The sequence below is a fragment of the Orbicella franksi genome, chromosome 9, assembly GCF_964199315.1.
Source record: "Orbicella franksi chromosome 9, jaOrbFran1.1, whole genome shotgun sequence".
Lineage (NCBI taxonomy): Eukaryota > Metazoa > Cnidaria > Anthozoa > Scleractinia > Merulinidae > Orbicella > Orbicella franksi.
The window spans coordinates 13,983,497-13,999,380 of record NC_138153.1 but is presented as its reverse complement, the minus strand read 5'-3'; the positions used below and the strand labels follow the sequence as shown (position 1 = coordinate 13,999,380).

General features: G+C 41.1%; 1 protein-coding gene across 2 annotated transcripts in view; it reads right to left on the bottom strand.

Moving 5' to 3' along the window:
* LOC145496403 (inositol 1,4,5-trisphosphate receptor-like) overlaps positions 1-15,884 on the bottom strand; it is a 48,399-nt gene that overhangs the window by 10,405 nt on the left and 22,110 nt on the right. For both annotated transcript variants that reach the window (XM_081476040.1, XM_081476041.1), the window contains 21 exons: positions 15,570-15,738; positions 14,420-14,692; positions 14,254-14,292; positions 13,640-13,735; positions 12,836-12,973; positions 11,478-11,603; positions 10,685-10,885; positions 9,819-10,070; positions 8,947-9,072; positions 8,208-8,336; positions 7,698-7,818; positions 6,789-6,964; positions 6,562-6,710; positions 5,605-5,716; positions 4,295-4,612; positions 3,444-3,663; positions 2,703-2,977; positions 1,949-2,152; positions 1,441-1,551; positions 769-864; positions 391-498 (listed from right to left, as the gene is read on the bottom strand). In XM_081476040.1, coding sequence (XP_081332166.1) covers positions 391-498; positions 769-864; positions 1,441-1,551; positions 1,949-2,152; positions 2,703-2,977; positions 3,444-3,663; positions 4,295-4,612; positions 5,605-5,716; positions 6,562-6,710; positions 6,789-6,964; positions 7,698-7,818; positions 8,208-8,336; positions 8,947-9,072; positions 9,819-10,070; positions 10,685-10,885; positions 11,478-11,603; positions 12,836-12,973; positions 13,640-13,735; positions 14,254-14,292; positions 14,420-14,692; positions 15,570-15,738 — 3,439 coding nt within the window. The remainder of the gene's footprint in view (positions 1-390; positions 499-768; positions 865-1,440; positions 1,552-1,948; positions 2,153-2,702; positions 2,978-3,443; positions 3,664-4,294; positions 4,613-5,604; positions 5,717-6,561; positions 6,711-6,788; positions 6,965-7,697; positions 7,819-8,207; positions 8,337-8,946; positions 9,073-9,818; positions 10,071-10,684; positions 10,886-11,477; positions 11,604-12,835; positions 12,974-13,639; positions 13,736-14,253; positions 14,293-14,419; positions 14,693-15,569; positions 15,739-15,884) is intronic.

The window sequence follows — 15,884 nt, the reverse complement described above, 5'->3', positions numbered from 1 at the left end:
GGGTTACCCTAGTCTCCAGACTCAAATGTTCATTATTTTTCTGTCCTTCTATTCATATGCATTTTTTTGGTAAAACTGTAAAATGTATGAGTGAATAAAGCTATTGTTGTCGTTGTTGTTTCATGCAAACCTCCGTAGGGAGAAAAAGATGGCGGCTGTACTTTTTATCCCAATATCTCGCGAACCACACAGCCCATTAAGCACAAGGAAAGCAATCTTTTGGAATATTTGTCCCTGTACTAACAACACTGTACATGTCAGGTTTGGAGGTTTTAGAACTTTCCTGTAAGTATTTATGAGCAGTATTTTTGCGCTATGAATTATGGGTAAATGTACCAGTCAGTGGCCATGTTTTTTTCCCACGGATGAGGTTTGTGTGAATAAAAGTACCTGATGTGCGAGAATGAAAATATTATGACCGACATCACGACAAGAAACCTCGCATTCATTCTCGTCTTCAAGATCTTCCTGGTTATAGGCTTGTTTGCAAACATCAACCTGAAAGAGGCAAGAATTATGCGATTAAAAATGATTGCATTACATATTTGTCTTTGGAACAACCATGACATATCATTGGGTATAACATAAGCTGATGATCAGACTTTGGGAACGTTTTCAACCTGGGACTTTATTCTCGACATTTCAACTTAATCACTTCGCAGTGGATCTCTAGCAGTCGAATGTATTAAACAAATCCGAGTTCGCATGACTAAGCCAGAGCTCTGAGATCTAGCTCAGTTATCTGGTGATATCCCTGACCAGGCATACCAGTTGTTGAGGTGTCATGTTGTACAGTATCCTCTCAGCATTCTCTGTGTCGTGACGGCTTTCCATTATCGCTAGCAGAGTTTTCGATGCATTGTTCTGGAAAAGAAAAAAAAAATCAAGAGAGAGTATTAATCACTCTTTTTCTGCAACACAACGAGGACTAATATTTAGCGCGAAAATACCCAAAGAATTAACGCCTCTTATGAGCCACTCAGAAGAAAATGTGTTTACTAGCAAGTGAACACACCCTTCCAATAGCAACCATCGTTACGTTGCTAAGCTACGTGTGGACGTTGCTAGGCAACGTATGGCAACGTGTGATGTAAAGAGCAGAACAAACGAAAAATGTTTCATCCCTCTAAGTAAAGAACGTTACTTTAAAAGCTTTAAGAGTTTGTGTAGCAGTGGGCAAATCAATCAAAAAATCAATTTCACGTCAACATGGTGAAACGAGGTGACGTCAGATTGCTTAGCAACCATGGCGACGAAACCAGCGAGCTCAGAGCCTTGAGTCTGGTACTTACTCCCCCGGTTGATAAACGCTTTTTATGACTATTTAGCAATTTCAAAATGCTTTAAGGGCTTCAACAGAGTATGGCATGTAAGTACAACAAAAAAAAAAAACAGGAAAACACGAAGATGAATAAGAAAGTATACAATGCTGCCACAAACCTTGAGTTCCAAAACTAAATCCATTCGTTGTTTTCCCAGCGGGTTGATGTCGTTTAGAACTAAAGCAATGATAATGTCGATACCATTGGACTCGTGTAGAGCGATAGCGGTCTGAAGAGAAACAAGCCCCAAGGAATATCAGTAATAATATTCGTTTACATAAACTGAACCAAATCAAAGAAAAAGAAAAGCAGAATTTCCGACAGAAACGCCAAATTTTTGCGCGTTTATCGCTAAATCCTAAGTAACGCGATCAGAAAATACCAAGTAACAAACCGAAATTCAAGCCAGTTTTTGTATTGCCCTTGTAACAAGCAGTCAGGATAAAAACCATCGAACGACTTTGTCGACACACAATAAACAAAATTTGGCCACCTGAAAGGTCAAACGAATTCAAAAGCTTCTAATCCCGAACAACGACCTCGCTAGCTTTTCGAAACACTGCGGTAAATAACACAAATCACAAAACTTTTCCTAAAATAAAAGTCACACAACAAGAGCCACGCACCTGATTTTCGTGACAAGGTCCCTGGCAGTACTCGGTTAAACTCTCCAGACACTGGTTGATCAGTCCCACGTTCGATTCATTGATATACAGACCGAGTAGTCCCAGTCCCCCAGACGTGCTGCCGCAGATGCAGTCAAGGAATTGCAGAGTCTCGTGAACCAAGTTGTAGTTGGTCTTGCTGTGGTCTTGTTTGCGAATGTAATTCTGAACAACCAAGTAAGACATCAGTCTTGCTAAAACTGTTAGCTAACAGTGTTAAGATTCATGTTCTGGACATAGAGAAGCGATTAGAAAGCTCTCTACAATAACTTAAACGAGCTCAGTCACGGCATTTTGAATTATTTTAGCCACATTGAAGGAAACCTGAAAATATTAGTTTACTAAGACAGAAAAACACCAAAGAGCTAAGAATAAACCAGAAAGGAACGACGGTGGTTAAGGACGGAGAAGATTTACACGGATTAAAACTCGACGAACTTGAAAAAGTTAGCCTAAACTTTTTAAGACGCGCAAACCGCGACGTAGCTCCTTTAAGACGACAACCAAACCAAGTTAAGAGCGAATTACATAGAAGGAACCGTTTCGAAATCCAACATAGACAGTGCTATGGCGACCACCAAAAGCTATATTACGGTAGTCAGGGTAATGAAAGAGAATGGGTATATCGAAAACGAAGTAAAAGTACGAATGAGTAAAATGTCTAAAATTAGAAATTGACCCAAGCGACCTTACAGACCATTTCAAGCTCACTTACCTGCAGTTCTCTATTGTGGTTCTCACAGAGCAGCTGCAGGAATCTCAGAATCGGCTTCATAACAAGCACCTCAGGGGACATGGTTTTAACTTCATGTTTGCCTGAGCTGCTTTGCAGATCAGTTCCAAACAGTGATGTACTCGGCAACGGTCTGGTAGGTTCCACTTCAGCGTCCGGGTCTCGGCCCCTTCTTACGGCCGCGTAAGCCTTGCTGGTGTGCGTAGCTGCATCGGATAATTGTTCCTTCACGTCCTCGCTGATACCGAGTAAAGAACCTTGAAAAGGAGAAAATTAATATTCAAAAATGTTATTGTTTACTCTGTTTCACCACAATTTTGCAGTAATCATAGAAAACTTAAATATAAAAAATAATCAGTTTTGATTTTGGAAAAAATATCCTGCAAGAATACTTGTACCAAAAACAAATTCACGCACACGACCGCTGCCGAAAAAATATACAACGCACGTTCAGTAGCCCAAAAAAGCATGTTACAAGGAGAAAAATTATTATGTGTACACACATGTCATCCCGAGAAAAAAATTTCCCGGTGCATGAAAGGGTTAAAAATATATTGAAGCGTATGCCAAATCACCCACCCTCCTCCTGAAAAGTTAAATGGTCCAACCCTTACGTCCATATCGCAGTTCATTACGTAAGTTTGATTGTAGAGGACTAGTGCTTCGAGTAGAATTTAGCTTTCCAGCGGGGAGGGGGGCGGGGAATATATTTGCATCACTAACCTGTTACCAGAGTGTCCCGTCGTCCTCCAAATACAGTCCCTCTACGTCCATCAGTGGTCTTACCATGAGGAACATCTTTATCGCTCTTTGCTGCTGTAGATTCTGTTGTTTGAACTGTGATGGTTGCTCGGATTTCAGCCTCTGCATCCGTCATTTTGTCAAAAACGTAGCGGAAGAACTCTTCACATCTACCGTTTATAAATCGCTGGAGAAAAGATTTCTACGAAAAATAATGAAATGAGTGGAGAACATTCAAAAAGGTAACGTAAAGCATTTTGACAAAAGTCGCCCTAAAAAACTCTTTCAACGCCAAATAAAGAAGGCGTTCTTGAATGAAAACCTATCGAGTTTGGCGTTTCAAACTGCCTTCGGACCAAACAATTTAAGAACTTTCTAGGACTGTAATCCAATTTCTTGAGGACGCACCAAACAAATGTGAACATTGGAAATGAAAACTAGACATTTGCAAACTACTCACTGTTGTATCAGTAACAAAAATTGTAAGGCTTTGTAAGCTCCCAATTCACTTTGTAGGGATTTGCAAAGCCTTGAATTTTCTTTTTTTTTTTTTTTTTAAATTCAAGGGGCCGGGTTGTTCGAAAGGCGGTTAACGCTAATCCAGGATTAAAAGTTACCTGAGGTATTTATTTTTCTGGAGTAAAAATGTTTTTCACTACTTATGTTATGTGTACTTTGAGATCACTCAAGCTCAAAACTGAAGGGCAAACAATATAAACAGAAAACCTCAACGAAAAGTTACAAAACTCCAATCAAAATTCTCGCTGATCCTGGGTTAGCTTAATCGGGCTTTGAGCAACCCGGCTTTTAAGCCTTTTAAACTTAACACCAACCTGAATAGAGTTGTTTCCCCCTTCAAGCAGAGCAATTGCGAGCTCAAGTATCTCAAGAAACACCCTGTGGTTCGGCTGCTTCATAATGAGATCAATAATCAGATCAGACGCTCCACACTTGTCAAGCCGACCTTGCATCTCGCACAGCGTGACGCCCGCGCGTGACAGCAGCTCAGCCCCAGGCCCCGAGTTTACATCCTGACTGGCGGTTTTCTTGCTGTTGCTATCGGTAGAGGTCTTAGTATTGGCCTGACTGATTGTGATGTAATAATTTGCACCAAAATAGCGGCTTAACAGCGACGAACGTAGCGCGTCACCCTGAAACAAAACAGGGATACAATTAAATAGCGAGTAATCGAGATATAGCGAATATCGAAAGCGGGTATTTTTCAACAGATTATCGCCTTTATATTATAGGTCAAATTCTTCTCGGATTTTGATTGGTTTTTACCTACGATCAATTGGAGGATAGACGCGTTGATGACGTCATTAACATTTTTTTATTATTATTATTATCTAAAACAGATAGATTTTATGTTGCCGTGCGTCTGTTCAGTAACAGATCACAGAAGACGTCAACATGTGGTATGAACATCAGGGACACACGCAGCTATCGCCTCGTTTGCCAATTTTTTGTTCTTACCACATTTTGACGTCATCTGTGATCTATCACTGAACAGACGCATGGCAACATGGAATCTGTTTACCGTCGCTTCACTCGAAGAAAACATTAAAAATCTGTCCAAAGAAGTGACCGATATTGATCTAGGAAAGCAATATCTGCGTTGCTTTGAGATAAAGTTCTATTATTTCAACTTTCGTAGCATCCGAGGAGCGTTCAATTACTGTCTCCCAATCAAAAGACAATAATAACACTCGTGAGCCTACGAAAAGCTGTCACGTCAACTTAGCATACGTCAGGTTGCGTAGCAATGCCTCTGACGAACACCGCGGGCACAGTACAGACTCTCAGATGGAGTTCTGTCCGATTTGACTTTTTACCGCATTCAAATTCGCAATTAGTCAATCAGAAGCCGTGATAACCAGATATCCTGCGATATCAAGTCACTGACTCGATATGATATCATGGTCACTTGGCCGAAGTTGGGAACGGTAAATGCCTAATCGTACCTTTTTGGTACGCTTCGGTGGCATATCAGGTACGTTTGGTCTCGCCATGGATATTTTGGCTCGACTATGTCTGGCCAAAATTCGAACCATGGCTCGACCAAACTCGCCTGATATGCCACCGAAACGCGCCAGAAAGGTACGATAAGGTGTAAAAATTGTAATGTATTCTTCCTACTGACCTTGTCTCCAAAGTCGATATCACGCGCCATCATGCCTTTGATCGTCTGCAGCACTCGGACACACAAAGCTTCTTCGTTGTCCTCGAGCAGCTGTTTAGCGTGTGCTATCAACCTGGTGGAGACAAAACAAAGTACCATATTTTGAAACGTCTCCGGTCGATCATATGAAACAATAATCTTATGTTTGAAAGAGAATTGATGGATGGAAGAAACTTGGGGAATTTTTCTTTTTACCCCTGAGAGTCCTCGAGTCCATACTTAAAGGTGATCTAGCGTTTAAGTATGCGGATGAAACCATAATTTGTGACCCACGAAATGAAAGCTGTTGAGTAGAACTTCGATTGAGCTGGCTCTAACTTCTCAGTGCCTTAACGAAACTCTGGTGATTATTGACCAGAACGAATTTTCATGAGCTACTGAGGAGGGAGAAAACTTGAAAATATTTTAAAAGAAATACAGAAAGTCTGTTATGGAAAATAAATAGCATCACGTGAAAGCGAGTCTCATTAGCTTCGTTTGAATGGTCGCACACCAGAGTTTCATCCGCAGAACGGTTAGAAAAATGGAAACTTGAACAATATAGCAAACAGTACTGCATGAAAGCACTGCTCTAAAGCTTTCATTTGAATGGTCACACAGTAGGGTTTCATCCAGAGACTAAAGTTAGAACCACCTTGTATTGGATGCGTTAACGTAGCCCACTTTGTACAGCATAATAAACAGTACCGCATGAAAGTACTGCTCAATAACTTAAATTTGAATGGTTACACACTTGGGTTTCATTCACAGAGTTAACTGAAAGTTAGAACTACGTTGTACTTTATAATGAAAGGGCCACGTTAACGTATCAAATAAAATAAACTCAAAGGGTCGCTACAGAGCACTGAAGTTCATCACAACGCAAAGCGCTTATAAAAGGCGATTTTATGAAATAACTCAAACCCCGTTCATTTGTACCTGGAGACGAACCCTCCGCTTTTAGACTTGTGCCATGCTTCGGACTGCCGAGGAAACATCAACTCTGGACGATACAGCACGTCACCCAACACCGATAACTCTGATTGGACGAGCGGGCGAAGTTGATCCTCCAATAGCGAAACAATATCCTGTGATTCAAATTACGAAACACAAGTTAACAGTCTTACTTTGTGGGGTCAACGCGTGACATGATTAAGGGACGTTACCTGTAGCCCCTCAATGATGCTCCTATAGTCCCTGGAAAGGTTCATCATGGAGTCCCTTCGGACTTTCCCGTGACTGAGCCAATGTCGAGTGTGTTTCATCACCAACTGGGACCGAGTAAACAACGCTTGGATCTGGCTCTCAAGGTCAGCTGGGATTGCAATCCCACGATTCCTAGCTGCAAATGAAGTGAGAAGAAAGCTTCACATCTCGGCGCCTCCATTTGAAGGTCAAAACTTTTTTCAATCGAAGGAAAACTCAAACTGACAGTTTATTAAAGCGGAAAACACCAAAAAGAGTTGACAATAAAACAAAAGGGAACATGAATAGTTAAGATCGGAGACCTTTAAGAAATAAGACAAAAAGTCTCCCTGAAGAGGTGGAACTGACGACATAGGTTAATAGGCCATATTCGTACCCTCAATGTGACCTATTGAGATTTTCCCTCTCTAAAGCGCATTATAGATTTTTACTGTCTTATTTCTCCGTTTTCTCCATGGCTTTAGTCTCGATTGAGAAGACATATCATACACTCAAGACAGTGTTTGACCACATTTCCAAACGCCTCGAAGTTCGTCAAAACTATTCCGTTGCGCGTCGCATTTTCAACTGTCTTCTCGGTGTTTGGAAATGTTGTCAAACACGGTCTTTCGTGTTTGATATATTACATAAAACGTGAACGAGACAATGATAATGACAAAATAATTTCAAGATCATCAAATCCTTGTTATTTTCGGCCTCCTACACCTTTCAACTGCCTTGAATATTGGAAATCAGGGCCGAGAACACTTGTTTTTCGATCTAGAGTGTGACATAAACATTGCATAGGGTTGGAGACGTTGGAGTAGGTAGTTTTACAATTACAGTTCTTGTAAAGGTTATAGTTCTTTCAGATAGGATCCCCGACTCACCAACATCAGATAACGTCTTGATACACGTCTCCACGTGGTATTTTTGTGATCCTGTCATCCAGGAGCACTGGGAAAGTCGGAATGCACCGCGAAGAAGACGAACAAAGACAGGCTGCCGTGACTTGAAACGAAAAACAGTGTGTTAATTGTGCTCAAACACAGCAAGTATTACGCTTAGCACTAACACAATTACGGTCTTATTTGCTGCTACAACTTCTCACTTCATAAAACGGCGGCATAAAAGCAAATCCTGACGAGGAAATTCTCGATTTTGGTTGAGATTAGTCAAAGGTTTTCTAAGCTTTAGATCGATTTCAGGTGACCAGTGCAAAAGACTGCTTTGTCAGTGTTGTTCTTGAAATACAACGAATAGAACCAGAATTTATGCATTTGGCTGCCGAGCTTGCAACCTTACAGAGTAGGTAGGTAAGGTTAAGTCTGCATACGGATCCGGAGTCGAGCGCACTAACAATGAGGCCACGGCGCCTCCCGCTACACAGAGTAAAGTACCTTTATGGTGGTGCTGGAGTCGGAGAAGGGTGAGTTGAAGAAGAACGTCAGTAAATTCATGATAGTTTCTGTTGCGTATTTTTCCAACATGGTGTCTGCGTGAAATCTGTCCAAGGTGTTATTACAAACCTGAAAGAATTTAAAAAAAAATACCGTTACCGTACAAAAGAGTACGTACAACCTTGGTCACAGCGGTTGGAAAGCGTCATTCTATACGCATTTTGTCCCTCCCCACCCCTGTGCAATCTTGAAAAAACACTTTCATCTAACACAAGTTTGCATTTTACCATTTTCCGACATTGTAAGGGGTGGTGGTGGTGGTGGTTTGGGGGGGGGGGGGGGGTGGTGCTGACACTTATTCTGTTGGTATTACGGTTATGATTTCATGTTTTTGCGCATTTTCCAACACAATAAGTCCATGCCTGTAGATTGTTGTGCAGGGGAGAAATATGCAGATTTTTCTACAAATTACGGGGTGAAAGAATATCGTTTTCTCGCTATGCACAGACTTAAATTCGATACTTGTAGGCCAGGGGTATTATGCTATTTGTTTGTGATAAGGTGTGATTTAATGCTTCCTTGTTGAATTTATTTTTTTCATATAACAAAAAGTCATCGAGTGGTGTATTGGGAAGTAGGCTATTTAATTTTACTTTTTCAAAAATCTTGACGTTTCCCGATATTTGCAAAAAACTGTTTTCCGAGGAATCAGTTATTATATGTCAGCATATTGCCTTACCCGGGCCATATCAACTAAGAAGTCCTCAAACAGAGTCCAGATATGATTACTGGTGTATATCTCCTTCATCTCCACCTCAGTGTCAACGTAGCAGTGATTCAGAAAGTTAACATAAGAGTTCTTCACCTGAGGGAACACAACACAGATTGATATTTGCTGGGGAAGCATTGCAGGGAAGATTTCTAGTCATGGGAGCGTACAGCACATAAATTTTGCATCCTCTAATACCGCAACCAGGAATTCTGGCTATGTAATTATCAACCGCAGCTAACTAGAAGGCGCTCATTTCGTGTACTTTAAGTTATATTTGCTAATATCGCATTCGATTCTTTGGATAAAGTCTCCTGTCCCTCGGGTGAAGAAATTTCTTTTTTTCAACATCATTAATAATTTATCAAGTTTAAACAAAGCAAATCATGACCATGACGGTGTTTGGACATCTGATCTTAATTAGCATAGATTTTTACAATTTTTTTCCTCCATTTTCTCCTTAGTTTTAGTTCTGATTGAGAAGATATATCAAACACTCAAGACAGTGTTTGACCACATTTCCGAAAACCTCGAAGTTCGTCAAAAATACTCCGCTACGTGTCGTATTTTCAACTCTGTTTTCGGTGTTTGGAGATGTGGACAAACACGATCTTTCGTGCTCGATACATTACATCAAATGACGAATAAAAACCCAGTATTTGAATCTGTCACAAGACTAAGGGGATATTCTCTCTTTTCTTTATAACCCCAGTGCCATACTTTTGCCCAATGTTTGCCTCGCCTCAACTCTCGTTATTGCTTTACGACGCATGAGTGAATTAACAAACCGCACTCTAACAAACGTCAGTACTGCAGGCTCTACCATCCCCAGTCCCTCTCACCTCGGGGATACAATCCGGATGCGTGACAACTCGCACGATGTCATCCAGCGGAAGTAAGCTGTGACACTTAATTTCTGTGTACACGTTTTTGCCCTCGGTACAACAGGCCAGCAGTTCTACCAGGTTGATGTGGTACAGCAGAGGACCAGACTCGTCTAGTCTCTCTCGTTCAGATTGCATCATGTCGACAAGACAGTTGAAGGACTGGGGGTCACTGTAAAACACCAGCACTTCTTCGCCCACATTCACTAACTAAGAAAACAAATTGCAATGATAAAATTATTTATACAGTGGAACCCCGTTAATCTGGTCACCAATGGCCACAAAAATGTGGCCGTATTAACGGAGTGGCCGTTAGGCGGGGTCCCACTGTGCCAAATTTCAACTGGTTAGAACTGCTCTCCTTACAAAAGCCCTCTTCACCGAAACACAAATTCTCCTCCGACGAACTGTAGAAAAAAGGATGTTTTTGATCTTGATAAACAAAGGGTTTATAGGGTTGAGATTAATTCAAATTCTTTATATTTCTTTAAAATTTATCTTAATTCTTTAACAGCATTTTCTTCTCGCAAAGGGCCAAGTTTCTCTCTATATCTATTCTCGGGTACCTTGTTCTATGATATGGATCCAAACAAATCTCCTTGTTTTTTACTAGCTTCGGGCTTTATCAAAAATCTTCCGGAGGCTTCGGGAATACTCGCGAAACCTAGTTAGGGGTCTTCGGATTCCTTCAAACCGATGTCAGAAATCAGTTATTTGCATTCCTTTTCCTGAAAGTTTCCCTCCTTTGTTAGCCTATTAGAACTCAAGAGTTTCTTTAAACACTGCTATTACGATTTGCATCTGAAGAATCCAAGCCGACATACCTCGGCCATGACCATGTCCTGGGTTTTTCTTATGGACTGTCCCTCTGCTTTCACCAGGGTCTGCAAAGCTTTCAGGTATTCAACATGGCGGCCTTGCGTCTCAACACAGTGCACAATATGTTGAACAACTTTCTCAGTGACCTCATAACAAAGCGCTGAGTTCTCCATGAAGACATAGCGTAACGTATGAGCTTCTTTCAGCTAAAGGACGAAAGAAGACACACGGCAACATTTACATTTTCTCAAGTGACTCATTTAACATCCGATGGAAAGCGCGGGAAAACATGCAATCAGTCCCACGCGCGGGAAAACATGCAATCAGTCCCTCGCACGAGAAAACATGCAACCATCCCTTACGCGGGAAAACATGCAATCAGTCCCTCACGCGGGGAAACATGCAACCATCCCTCGCCCGGGAAAACATGCAATCAGTCCCTCACGCGGGAAAACTTGCAACCAGCCCCTCGCGCGGGAAAATATGCAACTTGCGCCCCCCGCGGAAAAACGCGGGTAAACCGAGTCATTTCTAGAGTATTGATCGTAGTTCTGCTGTTCCAATTGTTAGACGTTTTAACCAATAAACGAGATCAACTAGTAAAACTGAAACAAACACTCAATACATTCAAGAGTCGATCAAAAACTGCTCTAATGACGCTGCTTGGTAACAAAGTATCCGCAATACTCCAAAGGAAAGCGGAGATTTGTCGGGCAATCGATCATTTGCTGAACATCAATAATAGTTTGTTTTGACTGGAACGTCTTAAGAGTAACATGAGTCCATAAACGTGCTTACCCCTGGGGTGAGGAACAAGTCCAGATGCTTGTGGAGTAGGGCCTGGTTCTGAGGATTGCTGAGGCAGAAGTTACGTAAAAACTCATGAGCCTGGGCCATGATCTCCTCCATCCTCAAATCTTCATTCTAAAGCAAGAAAATGCAAGAACGCTTTTGAGTCTCAGTACGGTAGACTGCAGCCTCGATCCCAGGCTCTCTCTTCTTCATCTCCCTTAACGACAAGGGAGGCAAAGGAGTGAGCCTGGGAATGTAAAGGATTTAAAGGAAGTCAACGTATTTACGACGTTTTAAGATAATCTGGGTGATGTAGCAGCTCTCGTAAGGTCTCACATGAATGGCTTGAAGCCCTTTGAGAGGACAGCAGAACAAACAACAGAAACAATGCACCTAGCCCTAAAACAATAACAACTTCATGTAATAATTAAATGAATGCGCGCTCTCTGATTGGTCAATCAGCTGTGGTTTACAGTGCCAGTAATCTCATGGAAATTTCGCGTGTCACACTCGAAGAATTCGTAAATCACGAGCCGCAGGCGAGTGATTTACGAATTCTTCGAGTGTTCTTCTAATATCCCAAGTGGTTTATCAGCCTATAAACCATAAAAACTTGTGGTCTATTGTTTAAATATACTATGACGACAAATAGAATTACAAGCTTAAGAAAGCTGCTACCCTTCGGATAATCCGGCCAAATCATAAAAGGAACTACGTCAAAATGTATGAAGCCATTTTTTTGCAAAACAGGAACTTGGCTTTAAACTGAAGGAAGCGCTTGATATGATAATTTGCTAAGTTAGGCGAACACTACAAAGAAAATTACAAACTAAAATGGAACAAGGATGATATTGAAACAGATTACTAAGCACAAACTTCAGAAATTTACGCGAAAATTATTCCTAATACAACTTGTGTGCCACTATTTTTCACACGTTTATTCTTAACGCAATCTGACCAACGTATCAGTTGACAGAGACACGGATTGATAGACACCTTTATTTAAAAGTAAAAATCTATAGGTAAATTTTCAGCGTAGTCCATTCAGGGAGCTTACAAAGCATGTCTGCTATTAATAGGAGCCCTGAAGCTATTACCTAACATAGAATACACAATGATAGGATAAATACAAAAATAAAAACATAAATATAGGAAAGTACATTAAAACAAATATCAAAAGCCTAACTGCCATAGTAATGTCTTCAAATTTATCAACATTTACAGTATCAAATTTTATAAAAAATAAAATGAAAAATTAATAACTTAAATTAGAAAATTTTAAGCAGATTCAAGTAGGAGCCCGCTATTTCATCAAAGAGTTTTCCAGTTTACGCGTTTCACTGGCACCTGTATAAGCTGTGTACCTTTTCATACGGTATCTGTAGCAGTTCCAGAACTACTGTGTGAGCTCCCATGTTTCTTAACAATCTTTGTTCATGTTTACGGTTCTTTACACAGCTTGCACCAAAAGATACGCAAAGATTGCTCAGTCTTTCAAGGATCTAAGTAAAACGAAAAGCAAAGCATGTAAATATTCACAAGAGCACACGCTAGTATGGTGGTTGTTTTTACGACATTTCAGGACCAGAAGTGGGCGCTCTCCATTTGACCACGAAATTTGGAATTGAATTTCTCGCAATTTCTAGTGGCGAATGGAACAGCAATTTCCGGAATTTTTAGAAAAGAGGACAACATCGCGAGGTATACCCAAATTTTCAAAAAATTTCGTATCAGAATTTCCGTTCCATTTGATTTGCTCCTGGAATTTTCGGCTGAAGGTAAGATTCGGCAATGTTCGGATTTTACCTAAAACTTCCCCAGGAAGCCTTTACCGTGCCATTTGCCCCAATCTCGAAAGTTCGGGAATTTTTGGTTGAATGAAAAGCGCCCGGTGTTTCCTGAAAAATCTGTCATATTATGTACTAAAAAACAACTGGCAGTACCTGACTTGTAGTTATCTAGTAAACTATTTACAACATGAAAATCCGCAATAATGAACAGAACAATTTCAACTGAAGGACTTTCTAGCAACAGGTTCTGGCTTTTGAAATTGAAGGCTTTATGGCGCTGAATGTGTGTCCGAATGTCCTAAGACAGACAACAGAAACAAAATACTACACATCTTCAGTCACTAAGGTTAAAGAACACACTTTATACAAGTATCTTACCGCTTCTGTCTTCTTGTAGTTTTTCAGTGACACAGTGTCGGAGTGCTCAACTTCGAGTTCAATGGAGCCATCACTAACCATCCGTTGCCGCTCTGACTGAAGAGTGAAATGAATAAAGAGGATCAGTTAACGCACATTTAGGCTACACTGGCTTTTGTGTCCAACATTGCATATTGAAGACAAAAAGTCTATTGAATAGTGATTCGTACGGCGTTGCTTGTTTTTTAGTTTCTTCCTAGTTGATATTTTTTGTTATTATATAAACTGCGGTGTTTTACACGTTTGACCCTTTAACTGAACTTAAATTTGTTGGTGTATGATCGAAACACTTTCGAATCTTCCTCGGAAGTCTTCGGCAATCTACGGTGATTATCGGAATTGTTCCGAAACGTTCGTGTAGCCCTCAGACAACTTTTGTAGAGTCTTTAGAAATCTACGGAAAGTGATTAGAAATCTTTGGAAAATCGTCAAAAATGTCGTTATTGGTATATTTATGGGATAAACAAAATAATACATGGTTCCCTGTAGAGTTGGAGTTTCTATTCTCGTTGTCAACCACGCGCGCCTTATATTATTCTCTATTCAACCTACTGTATCACACTCAGTTTACATACCTTAGTACCTCCACCCTCGCTGTCACTACTGTGCGGGTCCTAGCAAAGTGAAAAAGACAAAACAATCGGAAATTCAACAAACAAAAACAAATTTACCTCTGTTTTTACTTATGATAATTAGAATGCTTACAATAAAAACAACAGGAAAATAACCACTTTTCTTTACCTGTGACGTGCTAGTGCCAACAACTTCCATATCCTGCTGTTCCAGACTGTCTTTTCTTTGTTCCGGCTCCTTGCTGCTACTGCTGCTGCCCCCATCCTTCCTCAACCCAACCAGCCCTGGTGTGATCTTTCTGGCGCGAGTCTCAGTAGGAAGATCCTTCTTGCTCTTGTACACCCACAGCTCGGATTTCTCCACCAGCAGTCTAAGCTCATCCAAATCAGACTTGATTTGCTTGTAGTTCTCCACATCACTGTTAGATACCAGTAGTTGTACCTGTGCCGCAAAAAGAATCCAGACCTCGATAACTAGCTTTTAAAACATTGTGTCATCATTGTCATTCGCTTTTGAGCTTAGGTCATTTGCAGACGAAATACGAAATCTGAGGCGAGACAATAAGTGGACCACAGGAGTGGTCCGTAAGGTGGTATCTAGACTACGAGTAGTCCATCTTTCGCTTAGTCCATCGAGCGTGACCGTAAATAAATCGCAAGGAAAAAAATGGCCGCGCGAAATCCTGGAAGCGAGAAGCTCCTTGCTCCAAGGTTTCGCGCGCCCATTTTTTTCTCGCGGTTTTCTTCACGTTACGCACGACGGACTAAGCGAAAGAGGGACTACTCGTAGTCTAGAAGGTAGTGGGATTCCTCATCCTTCCCTCATACCGCGTCCTGTACTGACTAGGCCCAAACAACGCAGACTCTTAACTCACAAATCGTAATGTATTGTTGGGAACTTCACTTCACTCAAGGCTAGTTTAGTTTTCAGGCATGCCACTCGAACAAAGGAAAGACATATTTCAAATATCACAACATGGTTAATCATAATGATGTACTGAAAGCCCAATGATTGAAGACTAACCAGTTAGCTATAACAAGGCAGCTGAACTCGGGACTACCCAGAACGAGGCGAGAACAAATCTTGCTAGTAGTGGGTTGGAAAGCTTGCAAAACTGGCGTGCTGGCGGGAACGGGGTGTGGGGGAGAAGTGGGGAAGGCGACGGGAAGGGTGGGTGGAGAGGGGAAGGTAGATAGTTGGGTTAGCTTGTTGTGTGGCTAAACAGTTAAACTCAGCACTACTGGAAACCGAACAGACCAGCTACGTACTGACAGGGAAGGTAATTATGTGTGTTGAGGACCTGTTAAGACTCACTGACCTGTTTAAAGGCTTGCAGTACTTCTTGTCTCTGACTGAAATGTCTGAAGAGAAGTTGTAGCGCCCCTGTCACCAGGGGAGGGTAGTTATGCATACACAGGTACAACAGCACACGGAGGAATGTACGGCCCCCCTGACCATCAAGATCAAGGTCAATCTCTTTTAGTCCGCTGAAAGAAAATTCAATTCCGTCAGTTCAAAGTTCAAAATTCTAATTCTCCTTGTGGAGAACCACACATTTCTTTTATATGTTAGTTCCGAGAATTTCACGTTAAATCAAGCGGACAATATTACTTTCGATGATGTTTTTATTAAC